Below are 22,978 nucleotides of genomic sequence, written 5' to 3'. Positions count from 1 at the left end.
GCGTCTCTGATTACAGTCCATGGCTATCGCAGAGACATTTCATACAAAAAGCTTTTATTTCTGCGATATCTGTCAAATATTTTATGCCGACTATTTAAAAAATAAATTGTCCCCAGTGATGTTTCATGATGAAAGACAGCATCTGTTCCCGTGCGATTAACACCTGGAACAGTGTGTTCTGTGTACATTGACTCAAAGCTCTTTTGTCATCTGTTTGCTGAATCAGTTCATGAATCAGTATACAGTGTGCATGAATTCGGGTACTGGTAAGGACAGTGGGCCGTCACTGGATCCCAGTGATCATAGTTCATAAAGTTATTAATATGGATATTGTTCTTACAAAAACGCTTTACTTTGCTCCAGAAGGTCTTTATTAACCCACTGGAGCAGTATGGATTACTTTTATCATGGATGGATGCACTTTATGGAGCTTTAAAAACTTGTACACTATTCGCTGCCGTTACAAAGCTGGGAAGAGCCAGGATATTATATTTAATATAACTCTGATTGTGTTTGGCTGAAAGAAAAAGGTCATAATCACCTAGGATGGCTTGAGGGGGAGTAAATATGGGATAATTTTCATTTTTGGGTGTAAATGGCTGACTCCCTGATTACTGAAATAGGGCGCTGATTGAAACACACCCTCTGTTTCCCGCAGAGAAGTGAATTATAATGAGGGTTCAGTGTCAAACAGCCTCAGTACAGATGTCAGGTTTGGAGGGTGACACCTGTGAGCCGTACGCCTCAACTCGTCTCGCACCTCTTTCTTACGAGTTACTTTAAGCTCGTTAAAGTCACATCTACCTCCAGATCATGTCAAGAATCAAACCTTTCTCAGGTCTCCATGTGGGCCGTGCCATTTATTTTAATGGATAAAGCTAGTTCATATTGGAAGTGCCACATTGTTGGCACTTCTGAGAGATGCATAGAGGGGTGAATCTCACAAAACCTGTCAAGAAAAGGTCAAAAAAGAGAAATAAGAATTATTTTTCGCTACTTTTTTTAAAGATTTCCTGCATTTTGACACTCTACAAACTCAAAAGTAAAAGTTGGAACCCATAATACACTGTTAAAAAAAAGTTGCTGCCTTCAATTTTTAAGTACAATCAACTTGGCTATAAATTGACCTAAAAATTAGTTGAATCTTTTAATACATAAAAAGGTTGAAAATGTATGACTTTATTTTGATGAGTTAAAGCAATGTAAAAACACATGTTGTCAAAACGTTTTGACCATATAATTTTTCACAGTGTAGTAATGAACATTTGGAAAGACAATGTAATTAATTGCCATGAAAATTTCACAATACCAAAAAGCTTGAACGCAATAAACAGTAATTTTGTGTTTGCAGTTTACAAGTTTTCACAGATTATATAAATATCAATCTCTTATTATTTCCTTAAATTAGCATATGGGCAAAGGTTGTGTATGTTATCATGTTGTGATTTAAAGAATTATATCTGTGTGGGATTGATACCTAATGTGACTGGAGCGCGCGCACGGCGCACTGACTGCAGGATTGCGACTAAACTGCGATCGCGCGCATTCTCTCTCTCTCTCTCTCTCTCTCTCTCTCTCTCTCTCTCTCTCTCTCTCTCGGTTTAGTTCTATCTCAGAGTGAGTCTGGCACCAGATGCCATCACCTGTCGCGAGCTCAACACTGGTGTGGACTGGAGCGAGCTTGATCTGTGGCTAATTTAACAGATACTGTCGCTGACAGATTCAACAATGTTTTTAAGTGTTTGTTATTTTGAACTACTCTTCTCGTCTCCTTTGTGGGATGTTCCACGCCTCCCTGCGTTTTACTGATACATAGGTTACTACTCAGGTAAGCCCAGAGGAACATTTTTGTTTATGGTGAGGTTTTGATTTAAGTTCATTTGAGCAAAAAAACAACAAAACAAAAAAAAAACAACAGCAACAACAATAAAAAATATACAAGTTAAGGAATCTTGTAGTCATAATTGTAAGAATATTCTGAATTTACTGCAGGACTGTGTTCGTTTACACTTTGAGGGCAGTGCTTCTAAATTTCTTTAGAATTGACGAATAATGTTCTGTTTTAACCTCACCACAGCCGAGTATCACTGCCTGAAATTTGATTTTTTTTTGTTTCCACGCAGTTTTCAAAAGTGTTATTTCTAAACAATAATCATAAATAATGTCTCTGAAGAATGCAACCACGCGAGAAAAACCGGCACGGCCCCGTTCTTCTTACTGTCTTTGGTTTATAGCCTATCATGGTGGAAGCAGATGTTTTGAAAGAAAATGTTTGTAGTAATACAGATCCAGTTGAGGTTTCATAAGTGAAAAGACCATAAAAGATAAGTGCGTTTTTTCCTCGTTTGTTCTGCGGGCAAATGTTGTGAGTCGAGGTCCAGCGTAGGTCTACACAAAATACGTATACATAAATTATGTGTATTATTCAAAATAAAATACATAAATTGTATAAGTGCATTTAAGACATGCACTGTAAAATCGAAAGGTTGTTCTAACACACACTTTTTAGTTAACTTTACTTAATGTCTTAACTTAGCTAATTGTCAAAATCTAGTAATCTGGATGCCTTGTTTACTCAGACAACCCAAGTTCAGATTAATTGATTGGTTTGAGTGCTATTTTGTCAAAAACAACAAAAATGTTTTTTGTGGCGGGGCAATTCTTAATAGACTTTACACTCAATTCCTCCACTTCTGCGGTTATCGTTCTAAAGGTGCATTCACTAATTTCCCAAAGTCATCTTGAATGTTGACTCACAAAAGCTGACTTCGTAAATTTATGTAGATTTTCACCATTATTGTGATCAGTGTTCCCTTTGGTTGGGCACTTGGAACTTAATTTATATTATTATATATTTTTAAGGCAATTGGTTTGCATGCTTTTTTAAAAGTAAGTCTAACTAATTATATTTACAGTGTGTGACAAGTTGCCCCAACCTTGCCCATCCCCTCGAAAAGAATACAGTTCAAACTTTCTACTTTCAACAAATAGTTGACTCTTGTCTGTATGCATGTCATTGTGGTTTTATTTTGTTGACAATTATTATATTTTTTGAGGATTTACAAATATGGTCTGTGATTTAATTAAATTAGTTTTCAACTATTTTAACAAACTCTGCTAGATAATTTGTGTAAATGGACTGTTGACTAAAAACCCCACAGCGACAGAGATTTGATACATAGTGGAAGGGATATAAAATTTAGTTTCAGGTTGACTGAAATTAAGTCAAGTCTCTAAGACTATGATCTGTGCTGTGACAGACAGTTTTGACTTATCTGTGCTAAAATTCAGAGAAAAAGGACTGTGAAAATATTGATCTCTGGACTAATAGAAATACCAGAATCAATAAAAATGCAATTTTCAATGCAATTGCTGCAAAAAAACTAACAATAGTTACCTGTGTTTTGCCTTTGTACAATAGCTTGAAAAAGCTTATTCGGTCCACTAGATATCAAGTGATTATAAACCCCTATAGTCCTCAAGCATTTTGGATGTCTCTTTTTTTGACATCCATTTCAGGTCTTGGAGTTTCTTTTAATGAGCTGTTGAGTTTAATCAAATGTGTTTGAATAGGGAGTCTTTTTTATATAGTTTTCTCAGTGGTGGTGTGGGTAAAATGCGCTCTGCCTCTATGCAGCTCTTAGGAGAGGAAGAAAACAGGAGACAGGGAGCGACAGAGAAATAGAGAGAGATGCATGCATGCATGCGTTGTGTCACTTCAGTCTCCTTGTGTGGGTTTGCAGTTTTGGCTCTGATCTTTATAGCTGAGGTGTGATCATCTGCACGGATTCAGTCTCTCTGATCTCTCACTGTAAAACAAGCACATTCAATATACACAAGCCATATTCAATCCCTCTGACAAACACATACAAACATAAAGAGACACTATGTAGCCTGCCACTGAGCTTCATTATACTCTCTTCCATTTCCACCCAGTCACTCTCCCCTTTTCCAACTTAAGACTTGTTGTTTCTGACCCTTTTATATCCCTCTCTCCATTCCAGATCCAGAATGGGGTCATTTAACCAATCCGGGTGGACGGGGTTCATCCCAGGGGATCATAACTCCTCTTCCACTGGACTGGGATTTTCAGGAACTCCAGTTGGGAATTACACCGGGAATGTGTCAGATCAAAGCATGCCTTTCCAAGGGAGCAGCACGATGGTTACCGCGGTCATATCATTCACCGTGTTTATCGTTGGACTTACCGGCAACACTCTGGCTATCTACGTCGTTTTGCGCTACGCAAAGATGAAAACGGTTACGAACATCTACATTTTAAACCTCGCCGTGGCCGATGAGCTGTATATTTTGGGCCTCCCTTTCCTAACGACGCAAAACGTACTCTCCTACTGGCCGTTCGGTTCATTCCTGTGTCGTGTTGTAATGACGGCAGACTCGCTAAATCAATTCACGAGCATCTTCTGTTTGACAGTGATGAGCATCGATCGCTATTTAGCAGTCGTGCATCCTATCCGCTCCACTAGGTGGCGCCGGCCACGAGTAGCTAAAGCAGTTAGCGCGGCTGTGTGGGCATTTTCGTTCGTCGTCGTTCTTCCCGTGGTGATATTCTCTGACGTTCAGGACATGTTTAACTCATGCAACATGAGTTGGCCGGAGCCACGAGACGTTTGGTCGACGGCGTTCATACTCTACACGGCAACGCTCGGATTCTTCGGCCCCCTGCTGGTCATCTGCATGTGTTACCTTCTCATCGTAGTCAAGGTGAAGTCGTCCGGTGCGCGAGCGGGATTTACCAAGCGCAGGCGCTCCGAACGGAAGGTGACCCGCATGGTGGTGATAATCGTGGTGGTGTTCGTCCTCTGCTGGCTGCCGTTCTACATCATTAACATCGTAAACCTGGTGTTCATACTCCCGGAGAACAGCGTGATGGTAGGGGTGTACTTCTTCGCCGTCATCCTGTCGTACGCCAACAGCTGTGCCAATCCGCTGCTTTACGGGTTCCTGTCCGACAACTTCAAGCAGAGCTTCAGGAAGGTCCTGTGCGTGCGCAAGACGAATGGCGTGGAGGATGGTGATCCCAGTTTGCCGCGGACAGAGAAAACGACGACCCACGACTCCTTCCTGACACCTCGGAACAATGACTGTAATGGACACGTACAGGGCAGCCAGGTACAGTCACTCTGAAAGCACATCACACATCGTTTAATGAATTTGTTGAACGTGTATATTCAGAGCTTGACATTAACAATGCGGTGTTTCAGCAGTGGCTTGTAATGCAGTCACTACTACTAGCCAATTTGGCGGGTTGAATTTTAGTAATTTTTATTACGTTTTTCAATTGTAGTCTTTTAAAAAGGGATCTGAAATAATAAACTAAGTGCAATGTAGTGTTGTCAAAAATATCGATTTTTCGATACATATCAATACTGAAATATCTGAAACGCTTCCAATGCTGATTTTCAGCATGATAGATACACGATACCAGCTGCGCTTTCTCACTCTCTCATCTCTCCGACAGCGAGTTGCACACAAACCCGCCTCCCCTCACTCGCTCGTTTGATTTGCTCCGGATGAATATTGTCGCCGTAACAGGGTTTGAATTTCGGCGTCGGATTGCGCGTATTGTGCATAATTTTACGCAGGTAATTCCCGGAGATTTTGTGATCACACCCAAATATAACCAAGTCGCTTTGTAGTACTAAATTGAGGTCTTTTTTGCTGCTTATTATCCGAAAACATTCACATACACACAAAATATTGTCAAAATGCCGGTTTTGGTGAGTATTCAGGTAAACACAGTCAGTTTTGTGTAACAGTATAATGGATCCGTGCGTCAGGTCTTAAAGTGACAGCAGCCTAATATACCTGCTGCCAAATTATGAGATAGTATTAAAAATATCTATATGGCAGTTTTTCCCAGTGGTATCGACGTCAAAATTGTGGCCAGTGAAAATGCTGCGTGGCTAGTAACTTTGGAAAACCAGTTAATGTCAAGTCCTGATTATATTGCTAGAACAATGATATCTTCAGTCTTAGACATTCTGTTGTTTGCATTTGTCTGATGTGCTAGTTGTTTTAAATCCTGAAAGTTCGGTAACACTTTTCAATAAGATTCAATTTTTTTACGTTAGTTAAAGTCAGCATGAAACGGAAGTTGTGATAGTTTTTTCTTCCCTATTGTGACATATCTGAGTGCAACGGCTTCTCGAACAAGAAAAAAATGTAGGGCATGACTTTATTTTGTCATGTTTTGCCTTGAGAAATTGATTGGATGGTTGTGGTTTGCTATTGGTCGATCTCATGCGAGTGACAGATTGCCCCGCCCTCGCGCCAGTAAACACATCAGAGAAGTCGCTGCAAGGAGTCAGTTTGATCAAAGATTTAATATTATTTAATGGAATGAATCTGACATGAACTAACAGTGAACAGTTGTTTTATAAATGAACATTAACAAAGATTAGAAATTCTGTAACAAATGCACTGCTCATTGTTAGTAAATGCATATTTACTAGTAGGAGCTTATTGTAAAGTGTTACCAAAAGTTATCTTGAGTTTGTTGTTTAAGGCATAGTTCACCCAAAAATTAAAATCCTGTCAATATTTACTCGCGTTTATGTAATTTCAAATCTGTAGGACTGTCTTTCTTCTGTGAAACAAGTGAGATTTTTAGCATAAATTTCACGTCATGCTACTGTGACCAAAAAGGACAAAAATCTCCCCCAAAAAAATCTCCCAAAACCCATTCAGAGGACATACTAAGTCATATGATCTAATTAGGATCGCTCTAGATCTAGATTGGATTGTTTAACAGCATGAGGGTGAGGAAAAGAATGACAGAATTGTTACTTTTTGGTGAACTAGTCCTTTAAGCTGTTTTCTAGAAGAAGAGTAACAACAGTACAGTTAGGGCAATGTTTTTTTGGCCCTTCGCTGCTGTGTTTGTGAATTCTCTGTAGATTACAAATATGTTGAGAATTTCACATTCGATACAGCTGCCAACATGTTGCTCCTTCCTCACTCCCCAAAGAGACAATCTCACTGAAATTGATTTTAGTGGGCAGTTAAAGGAGAGAGAGATTGTTAGAGTGTGTGTGTGTGTATGTGTGTATGTGTGCGTCTTCCTGTCCATCAGTCATAACCCCCTTAGTGCCCTTAGGGAGAACACTACTCGTATGTTCCCAATAAACATTCCCAATGTCCGTGTATATTAGGATCTGTGTGAAAGAAAAAGAAAGAAAGGGCAGACCAAAATCTTACATCAATGTTTCTTTTCATATCACACTTATAGTAGAAATAACAATAAAACTTCCAATCAAAATAGTTTGTCACTACATAATACTACAATATGTGTTATTTTATTGTTTTATGCCTTCAGAACTATTCTAAATAATATAAAAGAAACAGGCCAAATTTCTGACCTGTATTTATTTTTGTTGGAATTTCAACAAATAAAATGGTTAAACAACCAGAACTACCACATTGTTATTTGACATTATTACGCACACTTTTTTGTGGATAATTAATTAAAATCATTAAATGTAATCATTTATCAATAAAAAAGTCATTTATATTTTCATGGACGCCAAACAAGAGATAATTCTTCAAACATTTTACGATATATGTTTGAAAATATTGTGATTGGATCAACCACACTTGAAGTTGTTTTTAAAATAGTCAATATACACACTTTTTTCCCTGGTATCATATTGCTCGGCCCTACTAGAAGAGATGATGAAATCTGTTATAGTTCGGCTTGACCAAAAGGACCATGAGGGAATACAAGTATGTGTGTGTAGAAATGTGAATGTATAACGAGAGTGAGATCAGACGATCCCATGGTTCATTCATTGGGGAAATCAAAGCAGACTGAAGAATGTCTTGCATCAGATCTAGGATCAATGAGAAAAAGCCGGTCCCTTTAAGCCATTACTGCATCCACAGATCTAATGTCTCTCTGTGGCGTTCCCTGCTTTGACGGATCTTGAATCTGATTGGTGGAGACACCAGACACACATTCACTCGCTCTCTCTTTTAGCCCTTTTCCACCACTGCTGGAGACGGAAACCAATTGGGCTCATTCTGGATGTTTACACAGCAGAAAAATTGGCTCGACGATAAACCCTTAAACCTGCTGGTCTCGAACCAGGAATCAATCATCGCCGCTGAAGTTTTCAGAACAACAAATCGTTCTGGCACAAAACAAAAAGTGCATCGCTCACGTTATAAAAAAAACAAAGCGGAAGTATAATTTTATGGATAATTGTGCCTATTTTTGTCAAGCTACACAGCTACTCTGGCAACTGTGTGTGTGAATTTTTTTATTTTTATTTGAACATATCTATAAATTGAATATATATCTAAAAATATATATATATAGATTTATTTATATGATATTATTAGATTATTTGTTATAGATTTAATATTTTGTCAGTGGGAAAGCAGGCCAGCTCTAATTGCTGTTCACAGATCCCAGCATTCTGCTGGAAAAGGGTTATTTCTCTCTCTCGCTCTTACAGTTTTATGGAGAACCAGCAGGGAATCTCAGACCAAAGCTGAATTAAAACCACATTGTGCAGCAGTAAGAACATGTTATTCTACAGAATGAGAAACAGGAAGAAAGAAAAAAGGGCAAACATGTAAATGGGTGCATATGTTGGGGAAAACGAAGGGTTGATTGTTGTGCAATTTAAAGAAAGAGTTCACCTAAAGATGTAATTCTGCCATTATCTACACACCATGGTGTTGTTTCAAAACCGACACATGCTGTTGTTTGCTCTGTGCAACACAAATGGAGAAATGCTGAAGAAACTCCAAGCATGTTTTGAAATAAATAATGGCAGAATTTATAATTATTAGCTTTTTTAATTTCTGAATTTTTAACCCAGCTAACAGGGAACGTTCTGTCAAGGTTATGAACAAACATTCTTTCAGTAACATTAATAGAATGTTCTTTCATAGTTATCTGGTCTTTGATAATGTTCTCAAAACATTATTTATACATAATTCGTGGTACTTTTTTCTGAAATAGATGTTCGTTTAGCGATTTAAAAAAAAGAAATGGTACTGCTTATTTCAGAATGTTCAGAGAACATTCAAAAGTAACTTTCCCACAAAAATGGAATGTTCGCATAACCAAGAAAAAAACGTTTGAACTTTCAGAGAACATTCCGAAATTACGTTTTCATAACTTAATGGGAATGTAGCAAAGCATTCTCAGAACTTATTTTTGTTAGCTGGGAAAGTGCAAATTAACATAATTAACCACACACACACACACACACACACACACACACACACACACACACACACACACACACACACACACACACACACACACACACACACACACACACACACACACACACACACACACACGTTTACTTAGCTATCTAATTGGGGACATTCCATAGACATAATGGTTTTTAAACTGTATATTCTGTCCCCTTACACTAACCCGACCTCTAAACCTACCCATCCCACAAAACTTTCTGCATTTTTACATTTTTAAAAAACCTTTAATTACTTTATTTTTATACCAGATTTACAAATGGGGACGTCCCTAAAGGGAGGTTTTTGGAGATTTTGTCAGGTTTTGGTCTCTTCTGGGTACTAATTTGTCCCCAAAATATAGTTAAGTAGGCACACAAACACACACATACACACACACACACACACACACACACACACACACACACACACACACACACACACACACACACACACACACACACAGTGCAGATGTGCCACTGTCTGACCTGTTCTGTGTTTCTGCAGGATCTGCAGTTAGAGTCTTGCTTGAGTGCATCTGAGAGCCCTCAGCCTGCAAGACCCCAGATCATTGGCCAGTCCACACTCTAAATGCTGTTTCTCTCTCTGTCTGTCCTTTTCATCTTTATTCCGTCTCCTTTTCTGTGCTCTATTGTCTTATCGTCTCTCTGTCCATCCCTTCGATATGTCTGTCTGTCCGCCTGTCTCTTCTTCTGCGTTGTTGTGGAAGGTGTGGCCTCAGCCTCAAGTCACGCCCCCAAACGTCCCAGCGACTCCACATTCCCGCGCAGCAGAGCTCAGTCTCCACCCGGTGCCCGTCAGCTCCACGCCCAGCTCCAGTCGGGACCTGTGACCCCTGCAGACCACTCGAACAATGCCAGGATACTTTGTTTTGGGCGGAGGGTGCCATGTGTGCTGGAAACACCAGGGTCTTCACGGCAGTGGGAAACCTGGGAAAAATCATTGAAAATTCTATATGGAATTTTTCAGCTTGGAAGTATTTCAACAGTTAGAAATGAGAAATGAGCCATTTAGTTTGAGACCACTAGTGAAAATCTATTTCACATTTTTAGAGTTGAATACAAATCCTTTAAACACAAAATATAATACTAGCATAGCAATTCATGATTTAAGAGGAAGCTATTCAGAGGAAATGTCACATGATCAATGTCACAGAATGCGCTTATTTGATTAGTGAGTTACAAATAAATGGTGCCAAGTCTGAAATAGTTCCTTATTTTATGTCATAGTGTTTCTTTGTTTACATTTTTTAAAAACCCAAACACATTCTGTTTATTTTCTGTTTTAAATTACATGTGGAATCCCAGATTTTCACCATGGTCTTAGACTTTTGGGCCCCACTTTTAAACACAGTTTTAAAAAAGGATGTGAAAACAGAAGAGGGATTTAGAAGAGAGACAAGTTTTCAGACGCAAGCGAAGGGGATTTAGAGATGATGAATGTTGCTTCTCACACACACACACACACACACACACACACACACACACACACACACACACACACACACACACACACACACACACACACACACACACACACACACACACACACACACACACACACACACACACACACACACACTCTAAAGCAAAAACTTTCAATCGATTTCCAGCATCAAACGCGCAATCACCTTGTACTCTTTCTCCTTTACGATCAAATTAATGATTGATGTGAAGAGGAAAATAAAAACGTACACACACAGGAAAAGTATTACATTTACCTGCCAGAGCTGATTGCGAAAATCTCAGCGTGTCCCAGCGTCCTTCACAAACACAGACTGATATACTGCCTTCCATTCAACTTGGAAAAGGACAACAGATCTCCAAGAGGTTTGACTAAATACTTGGAAACTCGTACTGATATCTAAAACTCTGATTCTGCGAATTGTATGATGTCACACTAACATGGTGGCATCCAGTCAATGATAAACCTTCCCTTTTAAGCAGACCAAAATTTATCTTAGGCCCTGTTTACTACTGGTATTAAGATGCGTTTTGGTCGATCGGATCACAAGTGGACGACACTAAAGGTGTAAACAGGGTCCAAAATGTTTTGAGCTTGTCCACTTTCAACCGGATTGCTTTCGTAGTGTAAACACTCATGTGATCGAATGTGTTCAAACAGCCACAAAAGACCGTCTTCTCTCCGTCTACTGATCTAATGCGTGAACATTATGGGAAGAGCTCTAGCCAGACGGGATTTAAACTTTATCGGCTGGAGACTCAAGTTTGGTTTGAAGATGAAAAACGTATCAAGCACAATGTTTTCTCATGTAACACACACTCGCAGTGTTCGGCTGATCTTGCGTCTGTCAGAGCAGAAACTAAAGCTGAAGATCTCCGTGTGTTTCAGTCTCTCCGGTCGCATTCATATGTTAATAGTGAGAGCTTATTTCATCCATTAGATCGAAAGACCTGAAAACACACACATTTACCTGCCCATAGACCCTCCCCTCGATGAAATCAGGACAGAAGTGTTTGAAAGTGGACAAAAGAGACGGATTAAAACACCAGGTGTGAACGGGAATGGGTCTCCCTCGTCTACTTGTGATCCGATCGACCAAAACACATCTTAATTACAGCTGTAAACGGCCCAGGCGCATTATATCAATGATAGTAAAATAACATTGGTTTTCAGAGAGAGGTGTGTGTAAAGCACAGTAAATGATCCTCTCTGTTGATAATCGCACACCTGCCAAACAAATGCTAGCTTTGCTAAGCACGATTTTTTCATGTAGGTCGAGTTCTTTGTTGAAAACTGAACATCTGCAAGGCAAACAGTGTTGTTTTTTACCTCTTTTTTACACCTCTTCTTCCGGGGGTCAGCAACTCTACACCATAATAGTTGGACGCATCAAGAGAATGGATGTAAGTCAGCTGTTGACCCTTGACACACTGGGCAGAAACTTCCCTTCCCTCATCTGGGGACTCGCTATGACAGGTAGAATGAGATGTGAAAGATTGCTTCTGGACGTTTCGAGCGTTCACATGTCCGTGGGGTTTGGGAATCTGGGATTTTGAAGTACTTTAGGGTGTGGTGTTCAACGGTTGTCGAGTTTAAGGGTCAAGATGGCGTTTCCTGATGCGTATTGACATGTTTAAACTGGCCTCTACCCTCTGCCAAATGTAGCAAAGTGCCTTTTCTTGTCCCCGATCAAACTATCGAGAAAATATGAGGTGTCAGCAGAGTCCGTTGAGACACAAGCTGGTGATTTCTGTTGTTTGCTTTCTTTGTTGTTCAGCTACTTCCCCTCATCGTTTTACTGGTGGGGATTATTTCTGTTCATGTGCTTCATTTTCAAATGCTTATAATTATTCATATGACTTAATTTCACTATGTAATGATATTGTAAAGTTGCTGCCAGTTTCACGCCAACACATATTATCATAGCAGATCTCAAGCAGTCATTTCCTTTGGTGTTTGATGTAAAATGGTCTCACTTTTTAAGGCTTTAAGGCCTCAGTTACAAATATCTTCTTTGTGTTACAGCGGCCGTTTGTTATTTGTTCTGCGTGTCGGCATGTATATTCAGCTGTTCATAAAAGCTATAAAGAATGTGCAATGCTTTGTTAATGCTAAATGTGCCTCTGATGTAAACTTTACAATTACAATTAATACCCGCTTCTTTTATTAAACCCAAAGATTTTTGTTTCTAGACTTGTTGGAGCTGTTTTAGACAAGAGTCAGCGCCGTCAAACTGTGAATGACGCATTAACAAATCACTCTGCTGAAGAAGATGCTGAGCAAATGCCATTTTTTGCTATGTAGTTGTTATTATTATTAATTTTTAAGAATTACTCACTTTTTATTATGCATTTGTTTCTGGATCTTCATCAGAGATCTGTGACATTTGTGTGGGAAAGTTTAGAAATGTGTCCAAATCCCCCCCCCCCAAAACGCTTCATTTTCTGGGTAAATGCAGAAAACATGACAGATAAATAAGGACAATTTGACTTTAATTTTTAAAGTCCCCCACTGGTGAAAAAAAGCTTTTAATTTTAGGTCTATGTGGTGTTTTTAATATACTTTAAGACAAACCATATGTAAATTCATAAGTCAACACCATTGCTGAGTGTTTTCTCCTTAAAACTGCAGTAAACCAAATACAGTCTCAAAAACACGGTTTGAAATCGCTGGTGTTTCTGACGTCACAAACTACCTTGTAACCAATCAGATCAACGTGTGATCGTCAACGAGTGGATCTCTGAGCTAATAGGCTTGTTCGACTTGAACCGGCGCTGCACAGACCGATCGGTTGATGACATCAAAGTACCGCGAGAGCGATTCAAAAGCATAAGGATTCGTCGCTCTCTAATCGCAAAGCGATGACTTTGATGTCATCAACCGATCGGTCTGTGCAGCGCCGGTTCAAGTCGAACAAGCCTGTTGTGAGTGAGTGGAGGCGGGGCTCATTTGCATATTCATAGAACCGCGTATACTAAATGAGGCAAGGGTGTTTCTGACGTCACAGCAATCAGATCAACGTGTGATCGTCAACAAGTGGATCTCTGAGCTGGAGTGAGTGAGTGGAGGCGGGGCTCATTTGCATATTTATAGACTAAATGAGACAACTAGTTACATTCAAGCTATTTTAAGACAAGGAAAAAACATTTAAATATGTATAATATATTTTTAAATTTTGTAATATGTAAAGCAAAGACAAGACAAGCAAAGCACACAAATGACACAGTTCCCTGAAAAAGAGACTTATAATCATATATTGCACTCTAAAATGTTAAAAACTACTCAATATCAGAAATCTATATTGATGGCACATTGCAGAGATTAGGAGTGTGTTTGAACAACAAACAGCTGATGCCATTATAATAATACACCTGAAATCAATCACCAGACTGAGAAACCTATTTATGTTGTACATATACTATGTTTTTGTCTAAATAAAAAATATTAGTATACATGAGCCATCTACTCTGATTGTATCTTTCATTATTTTTTGTGTCATCTTTTTAAAGTCTGAAATCTGAAGTTATATATTCTGCTTTTGCAAATGTATCTTATCAAAAGGCATTTTTGCTTACCAATAAACATGACGTTTTCATCTGGCAGAAAATAACATGGATGTTGTTTTGAAAATTCATGTTTTACTCTAGAAATATGGTGCTACATTCAAGGAGGTCTTTCATATCTGGAGAGAGTTAGTCTGTTAGATTTTCCATTCATCTCAATGACAGTTACTTGGCTCACGCAGGACCTCCTCGAAGTACGCAATTTAAAATCGACCATATTTGCTCATAAGTTGACGTGACCTTTTTGAACCACTATGTGATTAATCAATCTTGAAGGTGTTGTATGGGGCCTAATACAAATCCATTAATGCAGGCTCCTGTCATAGAATAAACTTACATACATGAAAATGTATTTTTGTGTTTACAGTCTTCAAGTTTCACAAACTATAAAAATTTCATGTCCGTTGGCTTTCCTCCATTGACACGATCTGGGTATTTCACCATACTGTCAATGTTTTTTTGAAAAAAAATTTTTTTTAAGGCTAATACAGCAACGTTTCTGATACTATTGATCCAATTTTACCATTGAAGCCTTGAAAATGTATGTAATTTTAATATACCATGTATCTATGTAACTATGTGTATATGTATTTACTGTATAATGTAAATGTTTTCAGTATGTAAATAAGGGCAGCATCTATTTACAATAATAAAAAGTTATACTGTGTAAATAGTGGTAGCCAAAATTCTTTATAAATATCAGTCAATACGCTTACTATTTACACTGATAAAAGTGTAATAGAAGTAAAATACTATTTGCACGAAATGTAATATATCTGAGCAACGGCTGTTCGCGCTAATTGTAAATTTGTATGAATACGAAGCAGCAGATGAGATGTGTGAAACTTTAAAAAGAGCATTTTCAGCATTAATCTTAATCTTTTAACAGGGTTGTTTTGAGTATGTAAGGATCTTGTGTGAGACACGAGCCACGCCGCTTGTGCACTTATGCTGTCAAGCTAAGAAAAAAAAAGGATATAGAAGTAATTTTGTGTTTGAACTTACATTTCTGCAGCAGCTTGGTATTTCTATGGCATCGCTGTCAAAGAGTAATTATCTGGTGAAGTGGATTTACTTATTGTACAGTTAACAAATGTGCGTAGACCGGGAAGACTCTTCATAAATCCGTAAGATCTTGGCTTAAATACAAAAATGGACGAGGCTACACGAGGTCTATAAAAGAGCACAGAAAATCTTCCTGTTTGCTCTTTAAAACTACAGATACTTTGTTATTGTTCATTTGGACGTGTGGTGCTGAGCGCTACATTAGAAGTAAAAATTTAATAGTTTTTCCTTTTAATTTCGCGTACAGATTATAACGTTGTCAAAATTGATTTCCGTTCACACGGATCCAAGAAAACCGCTGTATTATTCATGCCAAGCCAGTAGATGGCGATGTCAGTTTGTAGAGAAACACTACTCGCCTATAGACTGAACATGTTATACGCGCGCGCTCGCCGTTTTCAAAAATTCACGTTTTTGTCATTTACATGGGGAGGACAACGGTATCGTTTTTTTTTAATCTTGCACTTTGAAACTCGTTTTCATTACTAATTATGTTTGTAGGCTATGCAAAAGCAGTAAATAACTCTTGTATTTTTATTTTTTTGCATCATGCCAAATTTAGTTATATTGCCAAGAGGCAACATCACACTATAAAGGGCTAGTTAAAAAATAATCAAAGGTTAAAATAAAACCTGGCTCCCAGTCTTGTTTGAGTCATTGTGTATGAACTGCTTTTGCTTCAGATCAGATCTCATCTCATCCACAGACTTCAACTTCCCATCTTTTCTCTCATCTACTCCTCTGTTCCACCTCAACCAAGTTTTCAACCTTTGATTAAATTACACTCCCTCCCACACCTCTCTATTCCTAAATCAATTCCCGCTTTACATTCCCTCATTCTACTTTCAGCTGCCTAGGGAGGATAAAAAGATTCGTTTTCACTCCACCCTGTCATCACAGGCTTTCACTGTTTCCATATCTCAAGTGTCTTCAGGAGAACTCACTCTGCAACAGTATACTCTTATCTGAAAAGTCATTTTGTGTCAAATGGAAGAGGCTATAAATGTTCCAGGATTGTCGTAGACTTCAAATCACTAATAGAGTAGAAAAAAAAATAAAGTTGTGAAGTAATAAAGCATTGTTCTTACCAGACAGGCCGACCATTTTCCTGCCCGATGGCAACAAATCTCCGGTTTAGATCTGACAGGCAATAACACAGGAACGCAAGCACCCAAAAACTAATAAACCAGATACGATTGAGGGCTCAGTAACAGCAAACAATATACACATAATGTCACAAACATGTATATATATATATATATATATATATATATATATATATATATATATATATATATATTTAAAGGAGATTTTATGGATCACTCTTTAAAATAAGAACCATCAAATGGACTAATAGCCAAGAATGTAACCACATACTCAGTGTCTTAAATCTTAAAATTAAGTTCAAACAACTTAATATTGAAAAAATGATTTAAATTCAAACCATTTATAGATCTGATGCAGTGGCACTTGCACAGTGCTTCCTTTATTTGGGGAGTTTGACTCTTGAGATTTAAGTACAATTTTGGTCTTTGTAACAGTGTTTAACAAAGCACATAATTTGTTACAAAGGAAGCCAAAAACAAAGTCGTTCATGTGTCATAGTTTTCATTATTGTCGAAGTAGAAAGTAGAATGATTGACCAATCTTACCCCTGACCAAAAGTTGTCATTAATAAACAACTTTCAACTTTCTTGACACAGAGCAGACATTTAGAATTTTGATTTTTCATTTACATTGCAGAACTTTTTTAGATACAAACAGACATCAAGAATCAGCATATAAATCTCAAAAATGGTGACATTCTTCATGCTGCAATGCATGCTGGGAGCCATGAGTGTTATACTATGGTACCTCCTAAGGTTGCATTGTGGCATAAAGCATGTCACCATTGTTGAGATTCATATGTGGATTCTTGATGTTTGATATGCCAAATAACTTTCTCAATAATAATAATAAAAAAATCTTATTCAGCCTGATCTGTAGAAAGAAATTAATGTTGGTGAAAATAATCTATTAATAACAAATAACCACTTTTGGTCAATGGAAAAATTGTGAATTTTTGTAATTTATGATGTTGAAAACTAAAGGCCTATCATCTGACCATTTTTGTTACAAACACTGTTACAAAGACCATAAACTCACATAAGACGTTAAGTGTGCAATTGCACAACTAAAGGCAACACTGTTCACCATAATGGTGATTTTAATGGTGATTTTAAAACACCAACATCTAAACCTCTGTTAATTCTCAATAAGAACTTCTGCAGACGTCTGACAGAAATAAAGTCAATCTGGTTAGTAATTGGTGAAGCTGGTTATGCTTGTGGAGTTGTTTAATCCTCCTCTGCTGAGATCTTCAGAGATTTAATGCCTTTTTTTATCTTCAGTTGATTTAATGTTAGACTGTGTTTTAAAGGTCGGTTGTAGTTTTTGTGCTTCTCTTTCCTTCAGTGATTCTGCTTGTTAACAGCAGGTGTTCATCACTAATGCTCTATCATCACTTAATCACTTAATTATCTTTAACACTGCTTCAGTGTTATTTTAACACTCTGTAGAGTGTGACCATATGTGCACTAAGCAGTGATGATTTAACACTGGGGATTTTGCTAGATAGATAGATAGATAGATAGATAGATAGATAGATAGATAGATAGATAGATAGATAGATAGATAGATAGATAGATAGATAGATAGATAGATAGATAGATAGATAGATAGATGGCACGAGGCATAAGCAAACTAAGCAGCTGCTTGGGCCAGGGGGCCCCCCAATCAAGTTTAATTTTTTTTTTTTTTAGATGACTTAAACAAGTAACATAAATGAATGAATGAATGAATAAGAATGAATGAATGAATAATTCAAGACAAGAAAATTCTGATTTCATGATCAATATACCTGCCAACAACTGCTGCTGTGTCTGCCAGCGATTAAGTCATGCGCATAATCTAGACACCTCGCGAGTGCATAGACAATTTGTGTCAAAGTCTGTTACAATAATAATAATAATAAAAAAGATTTTGAGGACAGTTACACTGTATTGAGACAGTTGAGAAATAATAATATTTTTACAGGTTTTCAACAATAATTGTCATTGTTGAACCCTTGCTCTTATTATGTTTCTGATTTCTCAGTTTTGTCATTATTTTAGCAAATCATTTATTTTATATGTTTTGAGACAGTTTGTTTTAAGAAGTTTCAAAGAGTTAGTAAAAGAGTAAAGTAAAAGTTAAAACTTTTTTATTAAACTAGGCATCTATTTTTTATAAAGTATTTAATTTGTATTAATACATAACCTCACTGTATTCATTTATAATGTATCATTATTGCGTGACATTTGTGTCAAAAATCGTCAAGTACAGGTGACTTCGGGTAGTGGGACGGGGCCCCCAAATCAAATTCTGCTTAGGGCCCTCAAAATGCTCAGACCGGCTCTGAGCTTCTGGCACGAGGACGAGGAATGAAACACCGAAAAAAACCTGGAGGTGATGAGAACTGAGGTAATGCATGAAGGGAAATTAATCTCGGTGGGATGTTCTTTGACCAGTGGACATAATTCAGAAAATTCCTGTGTTGACATGATTTACAGCCAGGAGATCTTTCTGCAAGAATTTTTTTGAAGACTTGACTGAAAATACCAGGGAACTTACACAACCGCTTTGCATACAAATATCAAGTGAGGCTAGAAAGAATATGGATTCCCATTGTTTGAGATAAGCCGGGGGAAGATTACTGATATTCTTTTGAATCAATAAAAGCCGTTCTCAAAAATGCTGCAGTCAAATGAATCTTTCCTCTTGGTAGATTCCTCATTCTAACAACAGCAAAGACCAATAACTCATCGTCTGCTTCTGTTCTAACCATTTTTGATAAATATCCTCCTTGAACTGCAGCTAAACAAATCACCCTTAATACACCTGAAGCACTTCAGCAAGATTAGTTTTACACCTTTCACATTGTGTCCATTCTGAAGGTCAAGCCACCAGAATCCAGACTCATTGGAACCGACATGGGGGAATTTGAGAATTCATGAAGCTGGCAAGCTAGAAACCCAACAAGAGCAACCTTGGGAACCTTATTAAAAAGTGCTACCTCTCCTTCTTCCTAATGCAGAGTTTTCTGTCTGCTAGAGCCTGAAGCTGATTTGATCGCTACTTATTACACAAACACACACACACACACACACACACACACACACACACACACACACACACACACACACACACACACACACACACACACACACACACACACACACACACACACACACACACACACACACACACACACACACACACACACACACACACAGGATGCTTGGCCATCCTTATGAGTGACTGGCTTGAGGTTTCAATGATCTTTGAGCTGATGATTTTTTGGATGGAATCACCTTTAATTTATACTCAATAGCTGAAAATACTTGTGCAATGTATTGTGCAAGCTCTAACTGTTATCTAAATTTTGCAATTCTGTTTTTCTTTTTTACATTACAATAACACGGTTTGTTCCTCTCAGTAGCAAAAACAAAATCTGCAGTGGTAATACAAGGAGCCACTTTAATATTGTTTTAAACAATTGGGACTGAAACTTTCGCAAGACACTGTTTTCTTAATCAAAGCTAATCCAAACAGACACACACGTTCACACTTCACACTGGGCCCCAGAAGAGTCTGTGTTTTCACAAAACTAACAAATATGTGTCACTGCCAACCAAAACTTGGAAAACATGGAGACACGGGTGGCTGCATTTGATTTTGGATGGGTTTTAGTCCATGGATGGATGTAGAGCTGGAAAAACAACTAACTGTGGCCCATATCTCCATACACCAAATCACAGGAGAAAGTCTTGTATGCAGATCACTGAGAGCTACAGAAAAAGTACATTCATCTGTTTATAGCCTACAAGTGCAAAGGTGCCAACTCACAAAATGTGTTTTATCGCTCAATGTGTCGATAAGTATCCTAATCCATCAGGTACAGAAATCATGGCATGTCAAAACTCAATGATAAACATCAATTGGCTTAATCTAACATAAATTAAACATTTGTAACAGAGAAAATATAACATAATTTACATAAACATATATAAATATAGCCTAATCAAAATGTTTTAACAATATAGTCCTATGACTTCCGGTTATGGCAGCCATGTAGGAAGCCGTGTTTTTTGCTGCTCTGCTGCTAAGTTTACAAAAGAGCTCTCCTGCTCACTTACAGTTTCAAATAGAAGAAGATTTGAGGTGTGATGCCTAGCTCGGTAAAGTCACAGAAGGGGAAAGGTGGGACAACCAGACAGTCAAGCCTGTTTGACTGTAGTCTTCGTGACAAAGCAACCAAGGCAAACCAGGCCATGACTACGCAAACTGACAATGAAAATGAACCTGCAGGCACCAAAGCTGACCAAATACGGGCAAAATTAGGCTCAATTAAAACTGGGTTCAGCTCTAGGCTTGATAGTTTGGCAGCAACTCTACAAGATGTGAAAAAGGAGATTAGTGACTGCAGTGAACGTATGTCCCATGCGGAGGAACGCATTTCCACTGCAGAAGACGAGCTAACTAGCCTGCAAGCTAAAGTCAATACGCTACAAGCTAAGAACAAAACCATGGAGGATAAACTTATGGATTTAGAAGCCAGATCTCGTTTAAAAAATCTACAGCTTGTGAACTTGCCAGAGGGCGTTGAAGGTGGGGACATATGTGCCTTTTTAAAGAAATGGATCCCCAAGGCGTTTGAGAATGAGGGGCTACAGTCTTCTATTCTTTTGGAAAGAGCACACAGAATTGGACCAAAGAACAACCACGCCCGAGGACCGTGATAATGAGGTTTCACAACTATGAGGACAAGCAAGCAATTTTTACCGTGGCACGGGAGAAAAAGGACACTTATTACGAAGGCCAACAGGTCCGTTTCTACCCAGATTTGCCTACAGGAATTGCCCAGCTGAGGAAGAAGTTCGATCCAGTTCGCGCGCAATTACGTAAACTGGGGATTCGCCATGGAGTGTCTCATCCCGCGACCCTGCTGGTGACTCAAGAGGGCAGAACTCATTCTTTTAAAACCCCTCTTTTTCTCAGAAGAATCCAGGAACGCTTACATGAAGGAGAGACAGAAACAAGATGATAGAGCCAATTAATGTGGTATGTGATTTGTTGTAGGTAGGATACAAATGACCATGACAAGCCCATTTTTATATTTTATTATTTTATTTTACTTAGTGACTGACACGTTATTATTTTGTACTAAAGTTTGAAGCTATATATTTCCAAAAGTGTATTATATAGCATGGCTGTGTACTTCTATTCCACAGTGATCATAAGATGTCATATTATTATGAGACAAATTAGGGTGTTATTGTCATACAACAAGCTGAGTGTTAATCGAAGTGAGCTGGAGTTATAAGTTAATACTTGTTAGAGTGTAGCAGCAGTAGTATTTGGAGTAGGTTAGAACAGGAGAGTGGTTTGACTGATCCTCACTGGTGTGGACCGGTCTTAGCAATAACGGAAGACTAACAGAGTGGGAGTGGGGGGTTATGTTAGTTCAGAGTGTTGAATGTTTGTTCTAACATCCCAATTTGTTATGCCTGTGTGCTAAAAGGCAAACTGGAACTTTTTGAGAATATCTGGAACACTTTTATTGATTATGCCAAAGATTTGGATTTAACAGATGACAATGACTGAGATGTGTGGACACTGCAGTTCACTTCTGGACGATAATTTGTATCACCCGATTTGTACAACTCATGTATTTTATTTTATATAGTTTTATTTTAAAGATAAATGATGAATATTTGTAGACGGTTGCATTGTACAGTGATGGCTTTCTGGTAGGTATTGTGGTTGTGTGTCTTGTGTTTATGTATGTACAAAACTTAATAAATATATCCTGGCAAAAAAACAATATAGTCCTATATAAATAATCACCGTGATGATGATGAAGGCAGCAACGGTTCACTCGACCTCCAACTGTGTGACCTTTTCAGGACACCGCGGGAGGGCGACTCCCTTTCCCCCTGATCCAGGATCTGCATCTAAAAACAAGTCCTGACCTAAACCACCATTAAAACAAACCACACACCTGATCTGAAACAAAACAGGACGGTGTAGTCTCATTTAGGGCAGCGCTTCAGGATATCCTGTCAGATTGAATTCTGGGAAGATCGGCGGTAGCATCCGACTGGAGCCGCGGGAGATTCATTATAGGCTCCAAAGACCAGACACGGAAACATCCAGAAAGAAAGCAGTGCCCTCCTCATGTATATGTTTGTCTATTTGAGTGTCTTGTACTGTGATCTTCAATAACTCTTTATTTTAAATAGTATACGCTAAAGCAGGATTCAAAAGAGTCGCCGGCCCACAGACACTTGTTTGATTGTAATTAATTTAGGCGGAGAGAATGAGTAGGATGTAATGAGAGAAAATTTCCTAGTTTCTCCATAGCGTTTTTATACACACCAAATTTAAGCATAGTTTACACTTCATACCTCTTTGGCTGTGAAATGGTTGGACGCATGCACACTACGACTGCACTGTCCACAAAATGGAGCTGAATGTAGACAACCGAAGTTACGGAAGCGGTAATTTTTAACTTGAATGTGCAAGCTTCCATTCGCTTCCAGTTATTTAACCAA

General features: G+C 38.3%; 1 protein-coding gene across 2 annotated transcripts; it reads left to right on the top strand.

Annotated features, from left to right (window-relative positions):
* The first annotated feature begins 1,614 nt into the window (after positions 1-1,614).
* LOC143753455 (somatostatin receptor type 5) lies at positions 1,615-14,168 on the top strand. 2 transcript variants are annotated; one of them, XM_077245774.1, is made up of 4 exons: positions 1,615-1,828; positions 4,005-5,133; positions 9,739-13,388; positions 13,705-14,168. In XM_077245774.1, exons 2-3 carry the CDS (start codon positions 4,012-4,014, stop codon positions 9,820-9,822), a joined length of 1,206 nt encoding a protein of 401 aa, XP_077101889.1. In that variant the 5' UTR covers positions 1,615-1,828; positions 4,005-4,011; the 3' UTR covers positions 9,823-13,388; positions 13,705-14,168. The 2 variants fall into 2 exon arrangements, with proteins under 2 accessions (XP_077101889.1, XP_077101888.1); XM_077245773.1 differs by having other exon boundaries at positions 1,636-1,828; positions 9,962-13,388.
* Positions 14,169-22,978: the final 8,810 nt, after the last annotated feature.

The sequence above is a fragment of the Siphateles boraxobius genome, unplaced genomic scaffold (genome assembly GCF_051911475.1).
Source record: "Siphateles boraxobius isolate OS27281-9 unplaced genomic scaffold, OSU_SipBor_1 29, whole genome shotgun sequence".
Taxonomy (NCBI): Eukaryota; Metazoa; Chordata; class Actinopteri; order Cypriniformes; family Leuciscidae; genus Siphateles; species Siphateles boraxobius.
Note: the sequence above shows the minus strand (reverse complement) of the source record. Positions and strands in the feature narration are given on the sequence as shown.

Coding starts and splice junctions, on each gene's coding strand:
- LOC143753455 (XM_077245773.1), top strand. CDS start 4,012: ATGGGGTCATTTAACCAATCCGGGTGGACGGGGTTCATCCCAGGGGAT. Junction 5,134..9,961: donor GACACGTACAGGGCAGCCAG/GTACAGTCACTC, acceptor TTGTTGTGGAAG/GTGTGGCCTCAGCCTCAAGT.